The sequence below is a fragment of the Ursus americanus genome, chromosome 29 (genome assembly GCF_024610735.1).
Source record: "Ursus americanus isolate L20-20 chromosome 29, mUrsAme1.1.p, whole genome shotgun sequence".
In the NCBI taxonomy this organism is placed as follows: Eukaryota; Metazoa; Chordata; class Mammalia; order Carnivora; family Ursidae; genus Ursus; species Ursus americanus.
The window spans coordinates 12,374,630-12,394,133 of NC_142155.1; the positions used below are offsets into that span (position 1 = coordinate 12,374,630).

The 19,504-nt window shown below is 35.8% G+C and overlaps 1 protein-coding gene across 8 annotated transcripts in view; it reads right to left on the reverse strand.

The window, feature by feature from the left end:
• The window catches only part of FAM135A (family with sequence similarity 135 member A), a 126,008-nt gene that overhangs the window by 71,735 nt on the left and 34,769 nt on the right, over nucleotides 1-19,504 (reverse strand). For 7 of the 8 annotated variants that reach the window (XM_045803282.2, XM_045803272.2, XM_045803291.2 and 4 more), the window contains 5 exons: nucleotides 8,309-8,448; nucleotides 8,131-8,201; nucleotides 6,520-6,693; nucleotides 3,361-3,487; nucleotides 2,515-2,668 (listed from right to left, as the gene is read on the reverse strand). In XM_045803282.2, the coding sequence (XP_045659238.1) occupies nucleotides 2,515-2,668; nucleotides 3,361-3,487; nucleotides 6,520-6,693; nucleotides 8,131-8,201; nucleotides 8,309-8,448 (666 nt within the window). Of the gene's footprint in view, nucleotides 1-2,514; nucleotides 2,669-3,360; nucleotides 3,488-6,519; nucleotides 6,694-8,130; nucleotides 8,202-8,308; nucleotides 8,449-19,504 lie in introns of those variants that run through there. The other variant, XM_045803332.2, reaches the window with a different exon arrangement.

The following is a 19,504-nucleotide window of genomic DNA, read 5'->3' on the forward strand; positions in this document are numbered from 1 at the left end:
ATCAAATAATTTGAAATAAAGTTTATGCTCATTTAGTAACAAACTCCTGAAATTAAATATAAAGAAGGGCTTTTAATTATGATATTTTCTGTATTATATTATATGTATAAGGTCAAATTAATTTATGTAACATAAAATCCATTCTTACCTGTGAGAAAATTTAAAACATGATAAATGAATTATCACGTTTATTAGATTAATAAACTAGTAACAAAGTGCTAATACAGTGTAAGCTATTTGAAATAAATCTGAGCTTTGAAGAGACAATTGTTTTAATTATTAATTATATATTTTACCAGTAAACATTCTTTTTAGAGAGAAATATTTTTTCCTAAGTTAAAATGTGATTCATGTGTTTTTTATTCTCAAATATTACATGTTAAATCTATTTGAAAATTAAATGCAAATAGACTTCCTTATTATATAGGCATTTATAGGTCCACCTCATATATGACTCTCTCTATTAAAACCACCAGAAGTCCCATCTCTCTGGGTGAGTTTCTCCTGTTCATCCCAATGCTGGACTGATCACTTATTAAAGGAAGAGAAGTCAAAGCTCTTTAAAGAGAGAGACCCCATTTTTTCCTCAGGATCTAGCTCAGTACCTAACAAAGTAGGTGCCCGAGGGAATCACACCATTAAGAAGTCTCACTCCTAGAGCTACTTCACACCCTCTGCCTTTTGGATATCCGTATCTTTCCTTCCTATTCACATACATCTGGTTCCCTTTAATTACCCTATCTTTCAAATGAAATCCACTTTGTATATACAATCCCAAAGCTAGTAAGTGACAGAAATGGCTTCAAACATGCACTCTAAACCACAAGATAATGCTTCTATGAATTCTACCACATCATTCAATATCAAACTAATTAATTAACAAATTTTCTTGTTTTTTGAAATACCATCATACATTGGCTTCTGAGCTTCACACCACTTTTTTTTATAATTCCGTTTTTCAGGTACATGGTATTGTCCTTCATTAATATTGTGGTTTAATAGTTTGGTAGTTTGGCCATTAACCAAAATTCATAATGTGATCCTAAGAAGATGTGTTGTGGAGTTCCAAAAAAACAAATTAAAAAATATATGGAGCATCATTTTTCTATTAATTGAGGACAGTGATAGCCTAAATTAGTTCTATTCTACAAACATTTCTTTCATGTTCAAAAAAGAACATTTTAAAAAGTTTACATATGAGACAGTCTCCTACAGGATTTTCCTAAGGGAAATAGAAGGATTCTAAGTATACAAAATAGCAAGGAAGAAGAGTATTTCAGAGAAGAGTAATCAAAAGGGTTCCACCATTTTTGCCTTGGGAAAGAATACATGAGCAAAAAAGAAGAAATTTTCCTATTGCTTGTACCTCTGTATATACATTGGGATACTTGAATTAAGTATTCCACATAGTTAACTGAGTGATATCTGTTAATCAACTCCACTAGAGTGGCTGCTGATAGGCAGTGGTACAATATCCAGCATTTTCTCACAGCTGAATTTAAGTGAGGTACAAAGCATTACATGTTCTTACAATCCTTTTGTATCCCCAGATAGGCAATTATAAAAATAGACTAATTACTCTCAAACCCAAGAATTATTTTCAGTAACAGTGACTACTTTTAAGAGTGCATCAATATTGTTAAAAGACCGGCATCCTTGAGAAACAAAGAAATAAACAAAGAACAGTGATTAAGTAAAATTTAAAAGTAATTCTTGATTTATTCAAGTATATAATGATAAATTTATTCTGAAGAGATAAATAAAATGTGCTTATTATAAGCTACTAGCTGATGTTTGAAAAGAAAAGCTTATTAAACTATCATGAAAGGTCTGAATAAAAACTTACTTTTGCTAATCCCCAAAACTTATCTTTTGCAAAATACGTGCAAAAGCATTTTGCAAACTACAAATGGTATACAAAATCAAGGCAATATGATTTTTTATTATGTACTAAAAAACATATGCAGATATTATTGTTGGACTAAAACCAAGATTATTTTTTTTAGGGATTTAAATAAATTTCAAAATGTTAAAACTGAGTAACATTATTCTCTGAAGTGAAATAAAAGAACTAAGACCTGAGATCACTTAAAACCAAATGTATATAAAAATGTTCCACGTACCTACAATTTGTTTAGACTGTTAAATACTTGGAAGCACGGATTTAGCTTATTTTCCCACGATTCTGTAGATAATGATATTTGCTTTCTAGTATGCTTTCTGGTTATATTTTAACAGGAGTAGTATATTGACATATACTTTTTAAAAATCTATCAAAAGACTCATTTCAAACTTAGCACCAAGAAGTTATTTCTCAATATCATAAAAAAAATTTTAAATTGCAGAAAATAATTATCAAGAGTCAAAAAAGATGGAACTGAGAAAGAAGTAAAAAGTGAAGCATACAAACATTATGGTTTTAGTATAGAGAAACTATGGCAAAGCCGCTAACTAGCAAAGTGAGAATGAAGAGAAGCTTGAACTATAGGTTAAGTCTGGCTACTTTTAACATACCCAGTTCTAGTTTCTGACAAGAGGGAATCTCTTCTGTTACCGTAATGAAGTAGCTGTGCAATCCTTTGAAGGCTAGCAGCAAAGTGGCACAGAGTGTATAATGAAAATGATAGGCATGATGTAGAAAGGAGTCTGCAATGATGAAGCTGCAACCCTAAACAAAGAATAGATTTGGGATATAGAGTGTTAGTTACTAAAAATCTAAATATATTACACTTGAAACTTAGAAAAATAAAGGAAAAAATCCTAAGCATTTATTAATTATTCTAAAACATAAAAAAATCAGCAATATTGTAGGGAGTTGCTCTTATTCATACAAGTATTGAAACACATAAAAGTGTGACTCTAATAATTTCAATTACGGTGGGCTTTTAAAACGAGCAGATTATAGTTTTTGAAAATTTGAGATTCATATTCCATTTGCACTGAGGGACAGACACTCTGCTTTTATAGCATGAGCCCCTTTTCTTCTAAGGGAATAGTGGTTGTACTTGCACTACCGTAAGCTGGGTCTCAATTCTGGCAACTGATCTTTACAAGCTCCTTGGAGTGATTCTACCAGTTCTGGTAAGGAAGCAAGAGGTGACAGTAACAAGTCTAAAAAGGCACTGGCTGTCAAAGATCTCCACCCATTAAGTCTACTAAATCTTTAAGTATCAGGTTAGTTTTCACAACAAACAACTGGAAACAACCAATTTGTTAAGATCGTATTTAACTAGATCTGTAAGTTGTTGAGCTCAAATAATTAATAAATAAAATAAACATCACATTCACAGATGAAACAGTTAAAAAACACTTCATTTAAAATAAGAGGGAAAAAGGATGTATAAATATATCAGTTCTTACGTCTGGCGATAACTGTTTTGTGTAGTTAATACCAAAGACCACACTTTCAAGAGTAGGAATCACAGAATCTTTGTTTTGTGCTGGTGCATTTCTATTTAACCAAGTAGTCTTCACAGGGCGAGGAAAGCTGGAGGAATAAGTATTACATTATTATTGTCATAATAGTCTATTTGAATGTTAAATGTTTACAAAAGAAAAGCTTATAAGAATAAAGAGCATGTTTTGCAAGGCTATAATTTCTAAAGTATTCTCAAATTTTTCCTTTAAATAATTACAATGATTATGAAAAGACAATGAAAATATAAAAAAAATAAGACTAGATGCCTGAGATAACTTCTCCATAACTGGGCTTCAGGAAGTCTCAAAGAATTCTAAAGATAACACCGTGGGATCCAGAATAGCTAAACGACAAATGAGGATTGAGCTTTAACTTGGAAATACTGGACTGTCAGGACTGGTACCAAGTTTATAAACTTAACAAACATATTTGGATTCTACTTACAGAAATAAGGAGCTTCCCACATAAATGTAGAAAAAGAAAAATTACTAAATCTACTCATTCTCTATTTCTCAAAAAGAAGATATTTCCTTTCTCTTTACTACAAGTCTATGAACTCTACTAAGACAATCTTCAAGTAGTTCAAGATACTGTCTCAATCCCATATCATACGACTACTGCTGTTAGTATTAACATTACATTTAATATACCATAAATTCTATACAATAAACATATTGTTTGAATGTTTAAAATCACATACAATTTTGAGATAAAATATTGGCTAACTGTAAGTAGGCCAAAGCATTTGGACAGTTTGGCAGTTCAGCAAAAGGGAAAAGACAGGAAAGTAAACCAATTTTGGCATAAGCAGAAAGCAGGCTTCATTTCCAAAATCAATTTGCTTTGCAAAAATTAAATATCCATATCCCAGCAAAGAAGGGGGTTGCGAGTCAATGGTAAATTACACTTATTACAATGTGTTTTTCAGAACTGAGTCATAAAAGTTGTACTTAAAAAAGTTCAAATATAAAAACAGGTCATGTAAAAAACAAGCAAAGAAAGAAATCTTGTGTGGGGTTACACTTTTTATAAATAATTGATTTAAGGTCTGTAGTTGGGTTGATCACAGAAATTGTTCTAAATAAAAGTAACATTTAAAAAGATGATATTGTAAAATCATTTTTCATTTTGTTTAGAGGAAAAAAAATCCATCTATAATAAAACTTCAGGAAAAACTTGTCAAAGCATAGTGAGGAATGTTAGCCTTAACACGACCCCTCTACCAGCATGCACCAGCAAAAAGCTCTTCTTTACCCTTTCCTGGCTTCCCTTCTCCAACCTCTCATTTACAGGCAAGGAAAAAGGCAGGGAAAGATGCTGCTTCTTTCATGGCGAGGCTCTAGCCGCAAGAGAGGGGATATGAAGGCCCACGGCAGCTAGGTAAGGCACAGCGACCTCAGCTGCTGCAGCACCTCAGTGTCTTTCCCGGTCACTAACCAGAGCCAACAGTTAATCCTCCTGGCTTCTAATTCTGAGCCAAAAATGTCTTCTTCCAGTAGATGGTCTCTAGGAGATGAGCTGCCTCTTTCTCCTACTAGTTTGTGGCAAAAACTGCAGCATTGCAAGAGGAAGCACACATTTAACTCACTAGGATTAGTGATGTAAATACCACTCTCTCTAGTCTGGGCCTTAGAAAGCAACTTGAATAACTGAGCTAACCTCTATGAACTGTTTGTACATTTCTCAGAAGAGAAACTAAGCCAGTATTATAAAGAAAAAGGAACGGTTCAAATAGTTCAGTTAGGATTGTTACTGAAATTACAACAAGAGATTCAGAAAAAAAAAGAAATATATTTTATCAATAAACTTTTAACATTAAAGCCTAACATGTAATTCAAAAAAAAGTAATATTGTATACTACTTATTTGAAAGCTTTATTTCAAAAAAGCCACTTTCTTATCAAAGAAGTTTCATTCAGTTATCATGTTATTACATACTAATTTATTCAGTCAACATCTAAAATTTTTTTGAAGTTTATAATAAAATTATATAATAGGAACACTTTCCTGTACAAAAGTTATAGCAACAGAGAACAAGCTTTCTTAAGAGGTAAGACAAAGATAGCAAAATAACCAGTTACAGATCTAACTATAGAATAAGGAAAACAAAGGAAGTCATTAGGAGAAGACTTCTTCCTGGCCCTGTGCTCTCAAAGAAACCATGCAACAACACAATGGAAGAGGTCCTCACAGATTTTAAAACAATGCAAGGATACACGCCACAGAAAGCTGTTACTTGTGGGCAGTATGTTAAATTGTATTGGTCTTCTATAAATCCTGAGGGTAGTTATACAGAATTACCAACTTAGTTTTTCTGATAAATCAGTTTAACATTATAACCCTGAAGCATCATCCCAAGTATCAGTTGTTGGAATTGGAATTGACAAAAATTGTAGACAGTACAGAAGTCAAATTAATTTGGAGTCTTTTCATATAAGTTACTGATTTTGAAAGTGTCCATCTGTTGACCATACCACAAAAGGATGGTGTTTTATTTTAAAAAACTGAAAAGCTTGAAATGTATTCTCACATAATGAAAGACAATCCATCTCCCTATGGAAGTGGGCAGAAAAAAATTATCTTAATGCATTTATTATAATCTAGAATATTATGTACTTTTAAGCTAAAATGGTACATGTTATAGTTTAAAAAGCTTATTAGTAAAGATCCACAAAATTAATGACTTAGAAAACAAGAATTATTGTATAGCACAGATTTAAGAAAAATTAGGTGATCCAGACAAGAGACAAAGAAACAGAAAAAACGAAAATACTTTTTCAGAGAATGAACATAGTACATAGCATTGCTTAAAAACACAGGTACAGACTAAACAATGCTGTATGGTTATTTCCAGACTGCATTATTTTTCTTGGTCAGTTTATTTGACAAAGACTGTTTTATATTTCTGTATTAAAAGAATTATCAATCTAATGTTCCCATACTCTTAAATGTTATTACTCTAGTATAAAATGAAAGCATTTATTTAATAATTATAAATTTAGAAATTCTGTATTACTTCAATTAACTTTATCAAAGTATATGTTTTCACTATAAAATAAAAGACGTTACATTAATAAGGGCCAGAGTATTGGTTAAATTTACCTTATTAGTGGCTGGTGTAGTGCAACCAATGATGCATGGACTGTAACGGACACAACAGAAAGGTGGAAATAATCAAACATAACATTAACATGATGATGAAGGCCTCTATGGAGGCTAAAGTGCAGCTTCAATGTTCGGCTACTTATTAGTTGCAAGGCATTCAGATCATCTGCCCTAGAAAAAGCAATACATTTGCATATAAGTATGGCATATTTAGTAAAGGCTAATATTTTGTAGAGTAGTTTAAAGTAGCAAAACAGTTACTTAATTACTTTTTTAGAACTTGAAATGAGAATAATTTTTAAAGCATCACATTTGCATTAGACAAAAATGTGAACTCTAATAAGAAAATAACCAGATCTTACCTCTAGTTTTCTATCAGTCCATGATATAGACTGTTTTTACAATAATGTCCCTATAAAACGAGTCCTTTTTGATAGTTTAGGAATTACTATCTTTCACTAAATTTTATTCCATAGGGAATACAGTTCCTTATAAGGCTGCAGTATAATACAGATCAAATCCTATAGTAATAAAGCCCAAAAAGATAGTTAAAATTATTTTTCTTTGTACAAAACTTTGTTATTAAGTGCTGCTCGAAAGTAAGCAACTGGTTGATATCTGATTACAGATATTTAGTCTGTTATTAGATTTATACATATAAAAAATTAAAACAATGTTATGAGAATGATTTCCAAGTGTGTTTGTGTGCATGTGTGTATGTATTTTAACCCATACATACATTTTAAGTACCTATAGTTAATAAATTACTTAATCATTTTAGCTTAGTTCATTTACAAGATTCTGACTTGGTTTGAAATTTAATCCCTTAAGGAATTCTTTGTAATAAACAAGTATTACAGAGGAGCAGTAGCTGCCGCATAAAAAATTCTTATTCCTCCATGATAGTAAAGAGGACATCTCAAGTATACCTTTCAAAAGGTAACTGCTTAATCATTTATCCTACAAGTGTTATCTAAGTTTATATATAATTTTCAAGAAGTACTTCTGTAATTACGTTTGAAATGAGAAAAAAACCCTACAAAAATAAAATTGTTAAACAAATCTCTGATTCTTGTTTTAAATGAACAAAAGCACAGTGTGTCCCTAAAATACATGATTGCATGTCCAGATGTGTGAACAAGTTCAGAGTAGCCAGTCCTAAAACTTCCTCAAGGGCTCTAGGAATTAATGAACTAGAAATAACTGCAAAGTATAAAGGTCATCAGTCTTGAAAACTCTCTAAATATCCAGAGTCCTCCCTAAAGATGGCATCACTCATGCCATAAGAAAGACTGTCAGTGATACAGTGAAAGAGAGTTCAGTTATATTTAAATGTCTCATAGTAGTGGTATTATATCAACAGTGGAGTTTCTAGAGTCGAGGGAATTGTTTCATATTTCTTCAACTTGTCTGATTTACTACATGGGGCTCATGGAATTGACATAGGTGCAAAAGAGTAGGCCTAACTACTCTCACGAGACTCCACAATTAGACAGAAGTAGTTCAAATAAACAAGAAAGGGAGACGATAAATTCTAACAAGAAAATGGGGAATACATAGCAGTTATGAGAAACTAAAGATTTTTAATTGTTTGAATAGCCTACTTACGAATAATCTCCATCTGTGAAGTGTAGATCCAAGGATAACAAAAAATTCATTTCTTCAAGGGTTTCTTCAATCTCAAGAGAAATTACAATATAAGGTTTTTTTGAATATTCGAAGTTAGAAATATGCCTTGAGGCTCTACAAAAAATATTTATCCAAATATATAGGAAGAGATGTTTACCTTTTTTTCATCCAACAACATTTTAACTTTGAAGATCATGACATCATTTAAAACAACCTCCTCATTTTTATATAGAATTTGAAATGTTTTACTGCAAATCAGAGAATCATGAACCGAAGCTGGAAAAGCTAAAGTCACACCTAAAACAGATAAGATACGTAACTGACAGGTAAAAAGGAAAAATATAATACAAGTAAATTAATAGTTTAAAATACTATAAGTCTGATTATATTACTCCAATGCCTTATAATTTTCTACAGCAGTATTAGAACATTTCTGAAAGTTTAACAATTTCTATATAAAAAATGAATAAGTACACAATAACCACTATAGAACTGTTGTACAATTTATTTTAATCTGAGAAGGTACATGAGGAAATCTCAAGGTAGATTTTTAAAAGATTTTATGTATTTATTAAAAATTTTGAAGATTTTATTTATTTATTTGAGAGAGAGAGTGAGTGAGAGAGAGAGCACAGGGAGAGGGAGAAGCAGGCTCCCTGCTGAGCAGGGAGCCCGATGCGGGGCTTGATCCCAGGACTCCAGGATCAGGACTTGAGCTGAAGGCAGATGCCCAAGGTGAGTCACCCAGGTGCTGAGTCACCCAGGTGCTCCTCAAGTTAGATTTTTTTTTTTAAAGATTTTATTTATTTGACAGAGATAGAGACAGCCAGCGAGAGAGGGAACACAAGCAGGGGGAGTGGGAGAGGAAGAAGCAGGCTCATAGCGGAGGAGCCTGATGTGGGGCTCAATCCCATAATGCCAGGATCACGCCCTGAGCCGTAAGGCAGTCACTTAACCACTGTGCCACCCAGGCGCCCCTCCTCAAATTAGATTTTTAAAAAAGATTTTATTTATTCATTTGAGAGAGAGACAGAGAGACAGCACACACGAGCAGGGGTGGGGGGGAGAGGAGGGGCAGAGGGAGAAGAAGACTCCCTGATGAGCAGGGAGCCCAAAGAATCCCAGGACTCTGAGATCATGACCTGAGCTGGAGGCAGATGCTTTAACCAATTGAGCCACCCAGGCACCCCTCAAGGTAGGTATTTTAAGAGGAATAATTTATTTATATACACAGAAGGAAGCAGTTTAGTTTTTCAGAGATGCATACTAAAGCATTTGATTGGCCATTGTCCCGCTGCTGAGTGGTAACCTCTAATCCCTTGGAATAAAGAACTTGTTTGGCTTTTGTCCCAATTCCTTGGAAGTAGCCTCTAAATCCTTAGAATTTCTCAGGACAGGCAACTACACGGGAGAACACCTAAGGCTGGGGGGTGGTGGTGTCATGGTCATGGTGGTAGTGGAGTTTATTCATGGTGGGCCCAGACAGTTTATGGTAAGGAGATGACTCAGGATGGGGGCTGCCACACAAGACCAACTATGTGACTAGAAAGGTGGGGGTGACACACATCATGTGAGCCCAACCTCCAGTGAGCGGAAAGGAGGCTGGAGATTGAGCAATGATTCAATCAGCTAAGCTTCCCTGATTGGCAATACTCCACGTATTGTCACATACAAACTTTCTGGTAGGGTAATGAATCCTGACTCCTTGGGGGAGAGAAAAACAGAAGTTTCACAAATCTGGGACCCTCCCAGACCTTGCCCTACGCATCTCTTCTTTTGGCTGGCTCTGTTATGTATCCCTTTGCTATAATAAAACCATAATAATAAGTAGAGTGCTTTCCTGAGTTCTGTGTGTTGTTCCAGCAACTTACCAAACCTAAAGGGGTAATAGGAACCCCAAATTTGTAGCCATTTAATCAGAAATGTGGGTAGCTTGTGGACCCCTGAAGTGTGATCTGATGTCTGAAGTGAGCTCAGTCTTGTGGAAGAAGATTGTACCCTTTACCTGTAAAGACTGGTTTACCTTCATCCAGGTTGTTGGTGTCAGGTCATTACAAGGTGGAATTTAAACATTTAAATAAGGTGGGCATCTCTGCAGAGCAGGGAGCACAGAGTGGGATGCCAGAGTCTAAATGGAATAAGGAGGTGTCCAAATGGAGCAGTTGCCTAATGTCAGAGCCTGTGTAGGATGAAGAGGGCAATCCTGGTGGAGGGATGACTTAGGGTGAGGTACTGGGAGCCCAAGCAAGATGAAAAGAGTAACCACATGGGAGAACACTTAAGGCTGCGAGGGTGGGGTGGGGTGCTGGAGCCCAAATTAGGTGAGGAGGGTGTCCTTGCAGAAGAGCAGCCAGGGACAAGGCACAGGAGTCCAAAAAGAATAATGGTGGTGAGGGTGGGTGTGGGCAGTGGGCCTGATACACTCTGATGGAGGCAAAGTAAGGTGAGGCCAACATCCTTACAGTAGGAACTCGTGGCACAAAGACTTAGTACATTCAAGTGGGTTTGAGAACAGTATCCATACAGAGAAGTGACCTGGCATGAGGTGCTGAAGCCCAGGAGGTGTAAGGAGAGCATCCTGAGGGAGAGGGAGGGGGTGACAAGAGACTGGCACATATGAGAGAATGATCAAATATGAAAATATATTAAAGATAATGAGAGTCAGGTTTCTCACGGAAATCTTTCAGAGAAAGGATGTACACGTATGGAAAGTAGATAAAAATATAAAATGAATCCTGTGGTACTAGATTGAAATTAGAAATACTGATGTGAACTCATGGTATTCGAAGTATATTTAGGTGAAAACAGGTGTAAATTTGTATATGCATGTGTAAATATATGTGTGTGTACATATATGCACTCACTAGCTCTGTCCACTCAAAGGGCCTGAGAGCAACACAGCCCCAAATATTGGTTTCATAATACTTTTTGCCATTAAAGGAACCAGAGCTTTTGGACAAATGGTTAACTCCAGAGCTGGGGCACAGATAGGACAAGAGAAGTCTGGATCATCTTTTCATACCAGAAAGTAAAGAAGTACTAAAAGAATAAGGGGACACATCAAAAGGACATGGAAGCTAGCTTGAAGAGGTTACCGCTGGCCATTTTGGGGATGAACGGAGCATCAAAATAAATTATGATAGTAATAGATTAATATCCAATGAATAATATAGAAATTCTTGAGTCTGTATGAAATGTATATATGAATGAATGAAAAAAACAGACTCTTGAAGGGAAAGATTAAGTTTACAGTGGAGCAGTCTGAGGAGACTTAATCAAATGATACAAGTTAACATCATTAGTACCGTGACAAATAAATCATGTAGCACCTACTAGGATATAATGAGAAGAACATATAGTGTCATTTCGGAGATACTCGTGTTAAAGACGCATAACCTGAATCTAATCATGAGGAAATCACAGAGCAATGCAAACTGAGGGACATTCTACGAATTAATAGGATTACAGTCTTTACCAGTTTCAGGGTCATGGAAGTCAAAAAAAGCCTGAGGAACTGTTCCATAATGAAGGAGACTAAAGAGACATAACAACTAATTACCATCCATGATTCTGAACTGAATCATTTTTCTATAAATGACTTTGAGACAACTAGTCTCAACTTTATTGGGACAACTTGAATGGGTTGAGGACAGACAGTAGTAATGTATCAACATTAATTTCTTGACTTTATTGGGGTTACGTAGGAGAATGTTATTGTTTGGAGGAAACAGATACTGAAGTACATAGGGATGATGGAGCATCATGTTGGCAAATTGTTCTTAAACGGTTCAGGAAAAAAAGTTATTTGTACCACACATACACTTTTTCCTAAGCTTGAGACAGTTCTCAAATATCTCAAAGGAAACCAAGTAGAAAGAAAACCAATCTGAAGTAGATCAGAAACTTCTATTTCAGAGAAGAGCTGAAAAGGGGAAGAAATTTTCCTCAAGGGAAAGTAGATTTTTTTTTAAGGCACCCTGGTAATGTGAAATTTGAATCTGCTGCCTCAAAAAGCACAAGTTTTTGCTACTGATTTCCTCAGGGTGCGGCTCCAGAGTAGCCCTCTCAAGCGGGGGCTTCTACACTCCTACTACTACTGGACCTGGAGCTTCTTTGTTCCTTACTAATGCTTTTAGACATTCTTGGTCTCTCCTTTCTAAAACCATACCTACCACCAGCTTTGAATCTCTTGAGCAGTATCATTCACCATCTCGTTCATGTTTGCAGTCACTACGAACTCTGCAAGCCCTCATTTCTTGAGGGTTTTATTTCCTAACTCAAGGTCACTTTCTCCAAAACTACTCTAGCCATCACGCCTCCTAGGTTCTCTTTCTCCTCTCCTTAAGTGTTCTTGCCTTCGAGCCCTCCTTATCGCCTCATTACTATGGTCATTGCCTAGACTTTTACATTACCAATGACTGCAATCCCTCTGCGATTTAGAGTTCCATCAATATCCTCTCTCCAGCTTACTCTAATACCACAAGTTCAGCAATCTTTTGACTCCATTTAGATTCCATGAATCCCACACTCCTTTTTGTGATACCTGTACTTTCTCTCAAGATCTCCCTTTCCTCCTTACCCGTCTTAAATTCCATACTTCATCATTATCACTCGTTTTTGCATATATTCCAATTTTTTTGTCATATCTGCCTAGATAAATCTCAACCTTTATAAATCTAACTTCCTGTCCTTGTACCCACACACATACTTGTACCTACAAGCTGAATGTAGCTGGGGAAAAATACACAAATCCTGACTGACTATATTTTAATTCATGATCACTAATCTTGAATAGACCCTCAGTGCTGCTTAGCAATCATACTATATTTTCCAAATCCATTCTCTCTCCGCATTCCTAGATGACTATTTTGTAAATTATTTTCTGCCCTTCAGTCTCAACTAAGAACCTTGGTTCTTATTTCATGAGAAAATAATCAGAGAAATTCTTTAAGCTCCATTAGTACATCTACCTTTAGATACAATCTGGACAAATTCCCTATTTCTCTGCTCCCTTTTTTGGCAAAACTCCTCAAAAGATTCTTTGGTATTCATCATCTCTAATTCATCCCCTCTCATTCTGCCTTTAGCCCATTTTTCTGACAGCCAGTCTCCAAGATGGCTGCTTCCAGTGAGTCTCACCTCCTGGTATTACAACCTTGCACAATTCCTCCAACGAAGTCCCAGGGTTGATCTATGTGAATACAGCAGAAGTAATAGACCTCTTGAGAGACCTTGAGCCAGAGGCAAGCATCTAAACAACTTCTGGATTCCAGACCCAAAGAAAATATGACATAATGTTTGTTTTAAATTAAGTTTGGGCGTAAATTCTTACACAACAATAATTAATTCACACGTTAAATAGATTTTGGCCCATGTAATTGCTCCTAGTAAGATCGCTAATGTCTTCTGTTTTGCTAAATACAATTCTAGACCTCATCTTACTTGACTTATAATCAACACCAGAAATAGTTACACATACTCTCATTCTTGAAACACTTCTTTAATTTGGCTACCCGGTCATCACACTGTTTTTGCTCCTATCTCATAGCCTACCCCTTTTTAATCATTTTTTAGTCAACTTTATTGGCTCTACCAATAAACTACATTCAATATTTATTGAGTAAGAGGGCCAGAAATGCCCCGACAGAAAAAAGGAACACTGCCATTAGAAATGCCCTAAAAGGGATTCTAACACAGTAATAAGAAACTGTGTACAAAATACATTATTCTAAATTGCTTTGGAATGACAAAAATTAACCTTCTATGAAAATTACCTATATCCACAGTTAATATCAATACATAAAGCTTTTAAAAAGACGAGCCAATGACTCTTTAATTTTATTCTCAAATCAGGAGCAAGGGGCAAAAGATATGCAAGGTCCTCCTAGTCATTCATTTACTCATCCAATCAAAAATATCCATAAGTATATGTTGACCCAATACTTAGTATGTGCCATAACGGTCATTTTCTAGGTATTGGGGGCATATAGCAAAATAAAGAAATAAAAATCTCTGACCTAATAGAGTTTATACCCTAATGGGAAGGGGGTAAAGAATAAAAATAATAAGTAAATGATACACTACGTTTCAAGTTAGTAAGTTCTGTGAAGTAAAGGCAAAAGAGGGTAAGAAAGGTAGCAGTTTTAAAAAGAAAAGTCAGGCGATGCTTAATTGAGAAGGTGACCTATCAGCAAAGAACAGAACAGATTCAGATGTCCTCTCCTCTACCATATGCCACTAGGTTGCTGCCCCTTGTTCACCTTCACAGAAGCCTAAAGGTTTATTCCATGAAGAAGATAAAACAAAGGCCCTCTGAGCTGGAAGTCATGTGGCAAAACTGAGAACAAGAGTATATGAACACAGGCATACTGACTACTGAATGCAGAGACACACAGAACTTCTCCTCTACTGGATTTCCAGAGGCTGGCAGTTAAGATTCTTACTCTCCAGGAAGGAAATAGAAAACATCTTCAAGTGTAAGGAATCTTAAGATTTTATCCTACTTGCAGGCTAACAAGCTAGCCTGCCATAGTTTCATGGGTGCTGGGAGAAGAAAGGAGACTCCTAGGTCAGAAACAAAGGCCTTTGTTACTTACAGCAGAGCAAGTATCATGAGCTGCATGATCACATCAGTTCCCCTTGTCCTTCCTTATTCCTCCAAGTTCCATGGGGGTGACACAGAGGTAAGCCCAAGTGGATGCTGTGCATATAGTGGTTTTTAGGTCACAACTGAGGAACTCTAAGCTTAGGAAACCTTAATCTTTTATAAGGGGCTATAGGAAAACCTGTCTAATCTTTGAACTAGAGGGAGACATTATCTTACAGTAAACAAATCTTGCTTCTGCTCCAGACAGAGACACTATATCTTCCAAAGCTCTTCACTTAATACAAACATCCTTAAAAAGTTAGTCTGGAACAGAAGTTCTTCAGTGTCTCTGCTCACAAGATGTACAGAAACATGAGAAACCATGAAGAATTATTTTCAACAATATGTAGAATAAAATCTCAGATTCTTCACATTTCTTGACACACAGAATCTGACCAACCCAATACATATATTGTAGATATTATATGGATCTATTATAATAGATAAGATCTATAGACAACTGACTTCAAAGATTCCTTAGCAAACGGCTCACCAACATCACCCTATGCAAAGGTCAAAGAGACAAGTCCCAAGTATGCTCTCAGAACTTCCAATTAACTTTCCTTTCAGTCATGTATACACAACTGAGGATTATCAGACACCAGAAGAAAGCTTCTACCATGCAAGTTAGAGACCAAAACAAAAAGAAAAAAAAACTTGTAGAAAAAAAACCTTAAAAGCCTATCAATATTGTTCTTAGAGAAAAGATATTGCATTTCATGAAACAAGAAAATGTTGCTATGATAGAGGAACACTCAGAAAACAAAAGACTATTAGATTTAAAAAAAGAAGGAGAAGGGATCAAAGGTAAGGAAAACAAAGAGGAAAGAGAAGAGGAAGACAGAGAGAAGGAAAGGTAAAAAAGAGAGAAACAACAAATACAAAAAGCTCAGAAAGGGGGGCGCCTGGGTGGCATAGCGGTTAAGCGTCTGCCTTCAGCTCAGGGCGTGATCCCGGCGTTGTGGGATCAAGCCCCACATCAGGCTCCTCTGCTATGAGCCTGCTTCTTCCTCTCCCACTCCCCCTGCTTGTGTTCCCTCTCTCGCTGGCTGTTCCTATCTCTGTCAAATAAATAAATAAAATCTTTAAAAAAAAAGAAAAAAAAGCTCAAAAGGGATTAAAGTTGGAGAAATAAGTACAATAGAAAGTACAGAAGAAAGACAGAAATGGAAAAAAAGAGAGAAAAAAACTAAAAATTGAAAGAACCAGTGACGATGATCCACTACCTGAATGACAGAAGTTTCAGAAAGAAAGAACAGAGAACAGATAGGAGAAAATCACTAGCAAAATAAGAAAACTTCCCAGAACTGAAGCACATGTTTCCAGATTAAAAGGGCCCAATGAGTACTCAGAGACCCAAGGTACATCATTATGTGCCATCAGAACACTAGATAAACAAAGAGAAAATTCTACAAGATTCCTGAAAGGGGGAAAAGGTCATATAAAGAGTCAACAACCAGAATGGCTTTGGAATTCCCAATAGCAATGCTACAAACCAAAAGACAATGGAACAATATTTTCAAAATTGTGAAGAAAAGAGAGTTCCAACCTAGAATTTTATACTTAGCTAAACTTTCAAACAAGAGGGGGATAAAGACATTTTTAGACATGGAAGGTTTTAAGAAGTTCCTATGCCACTTTCCTCAACAAGATATTGAAACAGGCTCCACCAAAACGAGAGTAAACCAAGAAAGAAAAACAGGTGTTAGTAAATAGATATCCTGTGGAAGAGAGGCAAAGGGAATCCCTAGGAAGATGGTGAAGGAAGATTCTAAAGAATCTTCTGCCTTATAGAACATGACTAATAAACATTGGATTGTAAGCCTTAGCAAATAGATATGTTGAGATCGTCATCTGAAAGATCCTTACTGTCATGGTACCATTTTATCCTAAGAATAAACACTTGGGCAGACACATATTTGTCTTGGGGTGCACTGATGAAGTTTCTTCCCTATTGACTAGATCATAAGAGGGCACTCTCTTTATTGCACAGCTTCTGCTTTGACCTGCTCCTGAGAGTTGAAGGAGGAAAAGTTAAATGTTAAGTTTAGATGCAATCAGCCTACTCCATGTGTGGATATCTAACACTTCATCACATTACAACCTTACCAGAAGTCCTGAATGTGGTGAGCTCTAAATTTTACACAATTCACTCCTGACCTTGCCCATAAACTTCCCCAAAGGGGAGTCTTAAAACTTTTTAACTATACAGAAACATACTATAACCCAAAGACTCTACTTAGCTTTTCTTCTGGGAGCTTCTTAATAGTAGTGATACTGCAGCTTTCTTACACAACTGGGTTTGTGCTTACTACTCAGTTTTTCCAGACTCAACCAGATATATACTTGGGTAACATTCATAGGTGATAAACCATACAGAAAGCAAAAGAATGATTAACACAAAAATCAGGAGGGGTAGGTTTTTACGGTACTAGTAATGTTCTATTTCTTAGGTGAAGGGTTGAGTATTTCGGTATTCATTTTATTATTTAATAAAATAATATGTTATATGACCTTCAAAAACTGTATGACACATTTCACAAAAAAATTTTATTTATTGTACAGTTACTCTGTGCCATGCATTGTTCTAAGTGATCAAACCAAAGAAAACAACAACAACAACAAAACCACTTTCCCTGCCCTCATCTAATTCTGTAAATTACATTTGTGCCGAGCATGACAGAGGATAGAGTCCTATGGTATCTTACAAGGGTAAAGCTAGTCTGTGAACTCAGGAAAGGCTTTGTGGACAATATAGCATTTGAGCTGTAACTATAAAAAAGAGTCAAATGAAGATGGAAAGGAAGAGAATCTGAAGAAGAAAAAGGAACTTCTTGAAGGCAAGGTCCATGTCTCACATATCTCTTACTTCATACAGCATTATGTACAGGGTCAGCACTTGTGGAGAAACTGCAACCCATGTACACTGTTGGTGGCAATGTAAACGGTGTTGCCACTATGGAAAACAGTATGGAGGTTTCTCAAAAAATTAAAAACAGAGCTATCATATGATCCAGCAATTACACTTCTGGGTACTTATCTAGAAGAAATGAAAACAGGACCTTGAAGACATATCTGCACTTCTGTGTTCATTGCCACGTTATTCACAAAGGCCAAGTGGAGGAAACAACCTAAATTTCATCAGTAGATGAAAGAGTAAACAAAATGAGTTATATAATATAATATTTTCAAACTTAAAAAAAAAAAAAAAGGAAGCGGGGCGCCTGGGTGGCATAGCAGTTAAGCGTCTGCCTTCAGCTCAGGGCGTGATCCCGGCGTTGTGGGATCGAGCCCCACATCAGGCTCCTCTGCTATGAGCCTGCTTCTTCCTCTCCCACTCCCCCTGCTTGTGTTCCCTCTCTCGCTGGCTGTCTCTATCTCTGTTGAATAAATAAATAAAATCTTTAAAAAAAAAAAAAAAGGAAGAAAATTCTATACTACAATATATGGATGAACTGTGAGGACTTCCGCTAAGTGAAACAGTCCAAACACTACACGATTCTACATGTGATCTAATATAGTCACACTTATCAAAGAAAGTAGAATGGTGGTTACTAGGGGCTGGAAGGAGGGAGAAATGAGGAACTGCTATTCAATGGTACAGTTTCAGTCATGCAAGGTTAAAAAGTTCTAGAAATCTGGTGATAACAATATGCATACAGTTAGCAACACTGGACTATACACTCAAAAATTTGTTGAGGATAGATTTCATGTTACTTGCTTTTTACCAAACACACATACAAAAGAATAAATGCTTTACTCTGAAGTGTTAATATGTTAATATCCCATGCTAATTTATTTAGAGAAAAGTCCTGAGGTTTTTGTCCAAAGGTAAATACTAATCTTCCTGACATTCTGCAGTTGGGCCTGGGATGTCCAACTATCACGGTTGATCTGATTACAGACCTTTAATTAATACCTGCTTTCAGGCCCACTCTTACTTCCCTTCATCTGCTATACCTTCCTGAAATCCCTGGAGTAAGGTGTCCCAAAAGGCAGTTCAGTTCTCACTTCTGCTTTCTGTCCTACAAAAACGTATTGAACTATTTTGCTATTCCTTCTTGTGTTTTATGTTGCTATTACAAAAGAGTCTTAGAAACAAAAAGACCCAAACATATGTGTATAGTCCGTTTATTGTCTTGAATCTGAAACCTTCTCTGCCTTTTAATATTCACCAGATGATAACCTCCATCCATGACGTTGGGAACCACATATATCTTTTTCATTGCTTTAATTTAATTTATCAAATACTTGAACTTTCACCTAACTTCTTAATTTGGTGCCCTAACTCCTTGTTGAAAGAACTCTATTTTCACTTTGCCTATCAGTTATCTGCTAACCCAAACATCAGATCTATACTTTTAGAGACCCGTGATAGAGGCCTACAAACACTTATATTAAGTCATAATAATTTATATTTTATATTTTATTCCTATCACTACCTTTCACATTTCCATTTCCTTTGGTTAAGCAGCTGGCATTGATATCTGTTATTTATTTTGTGAACAAGTAAGCATTCATTCAACTGTAACTTAATTAAGCTTCTAAAATAGTGGGAACTGAGAGATATGAACATAAATTAGAACGCTGCCCTTGTTTTCAGAGTTCCCAATCTAGTTTGAATAGAAACATTCAAGCAAATAATTGCACTACAAAGTCATAATCTCTTAACTCCCTATTTTGGAGGCCAAAGCAAATGCCAATGTA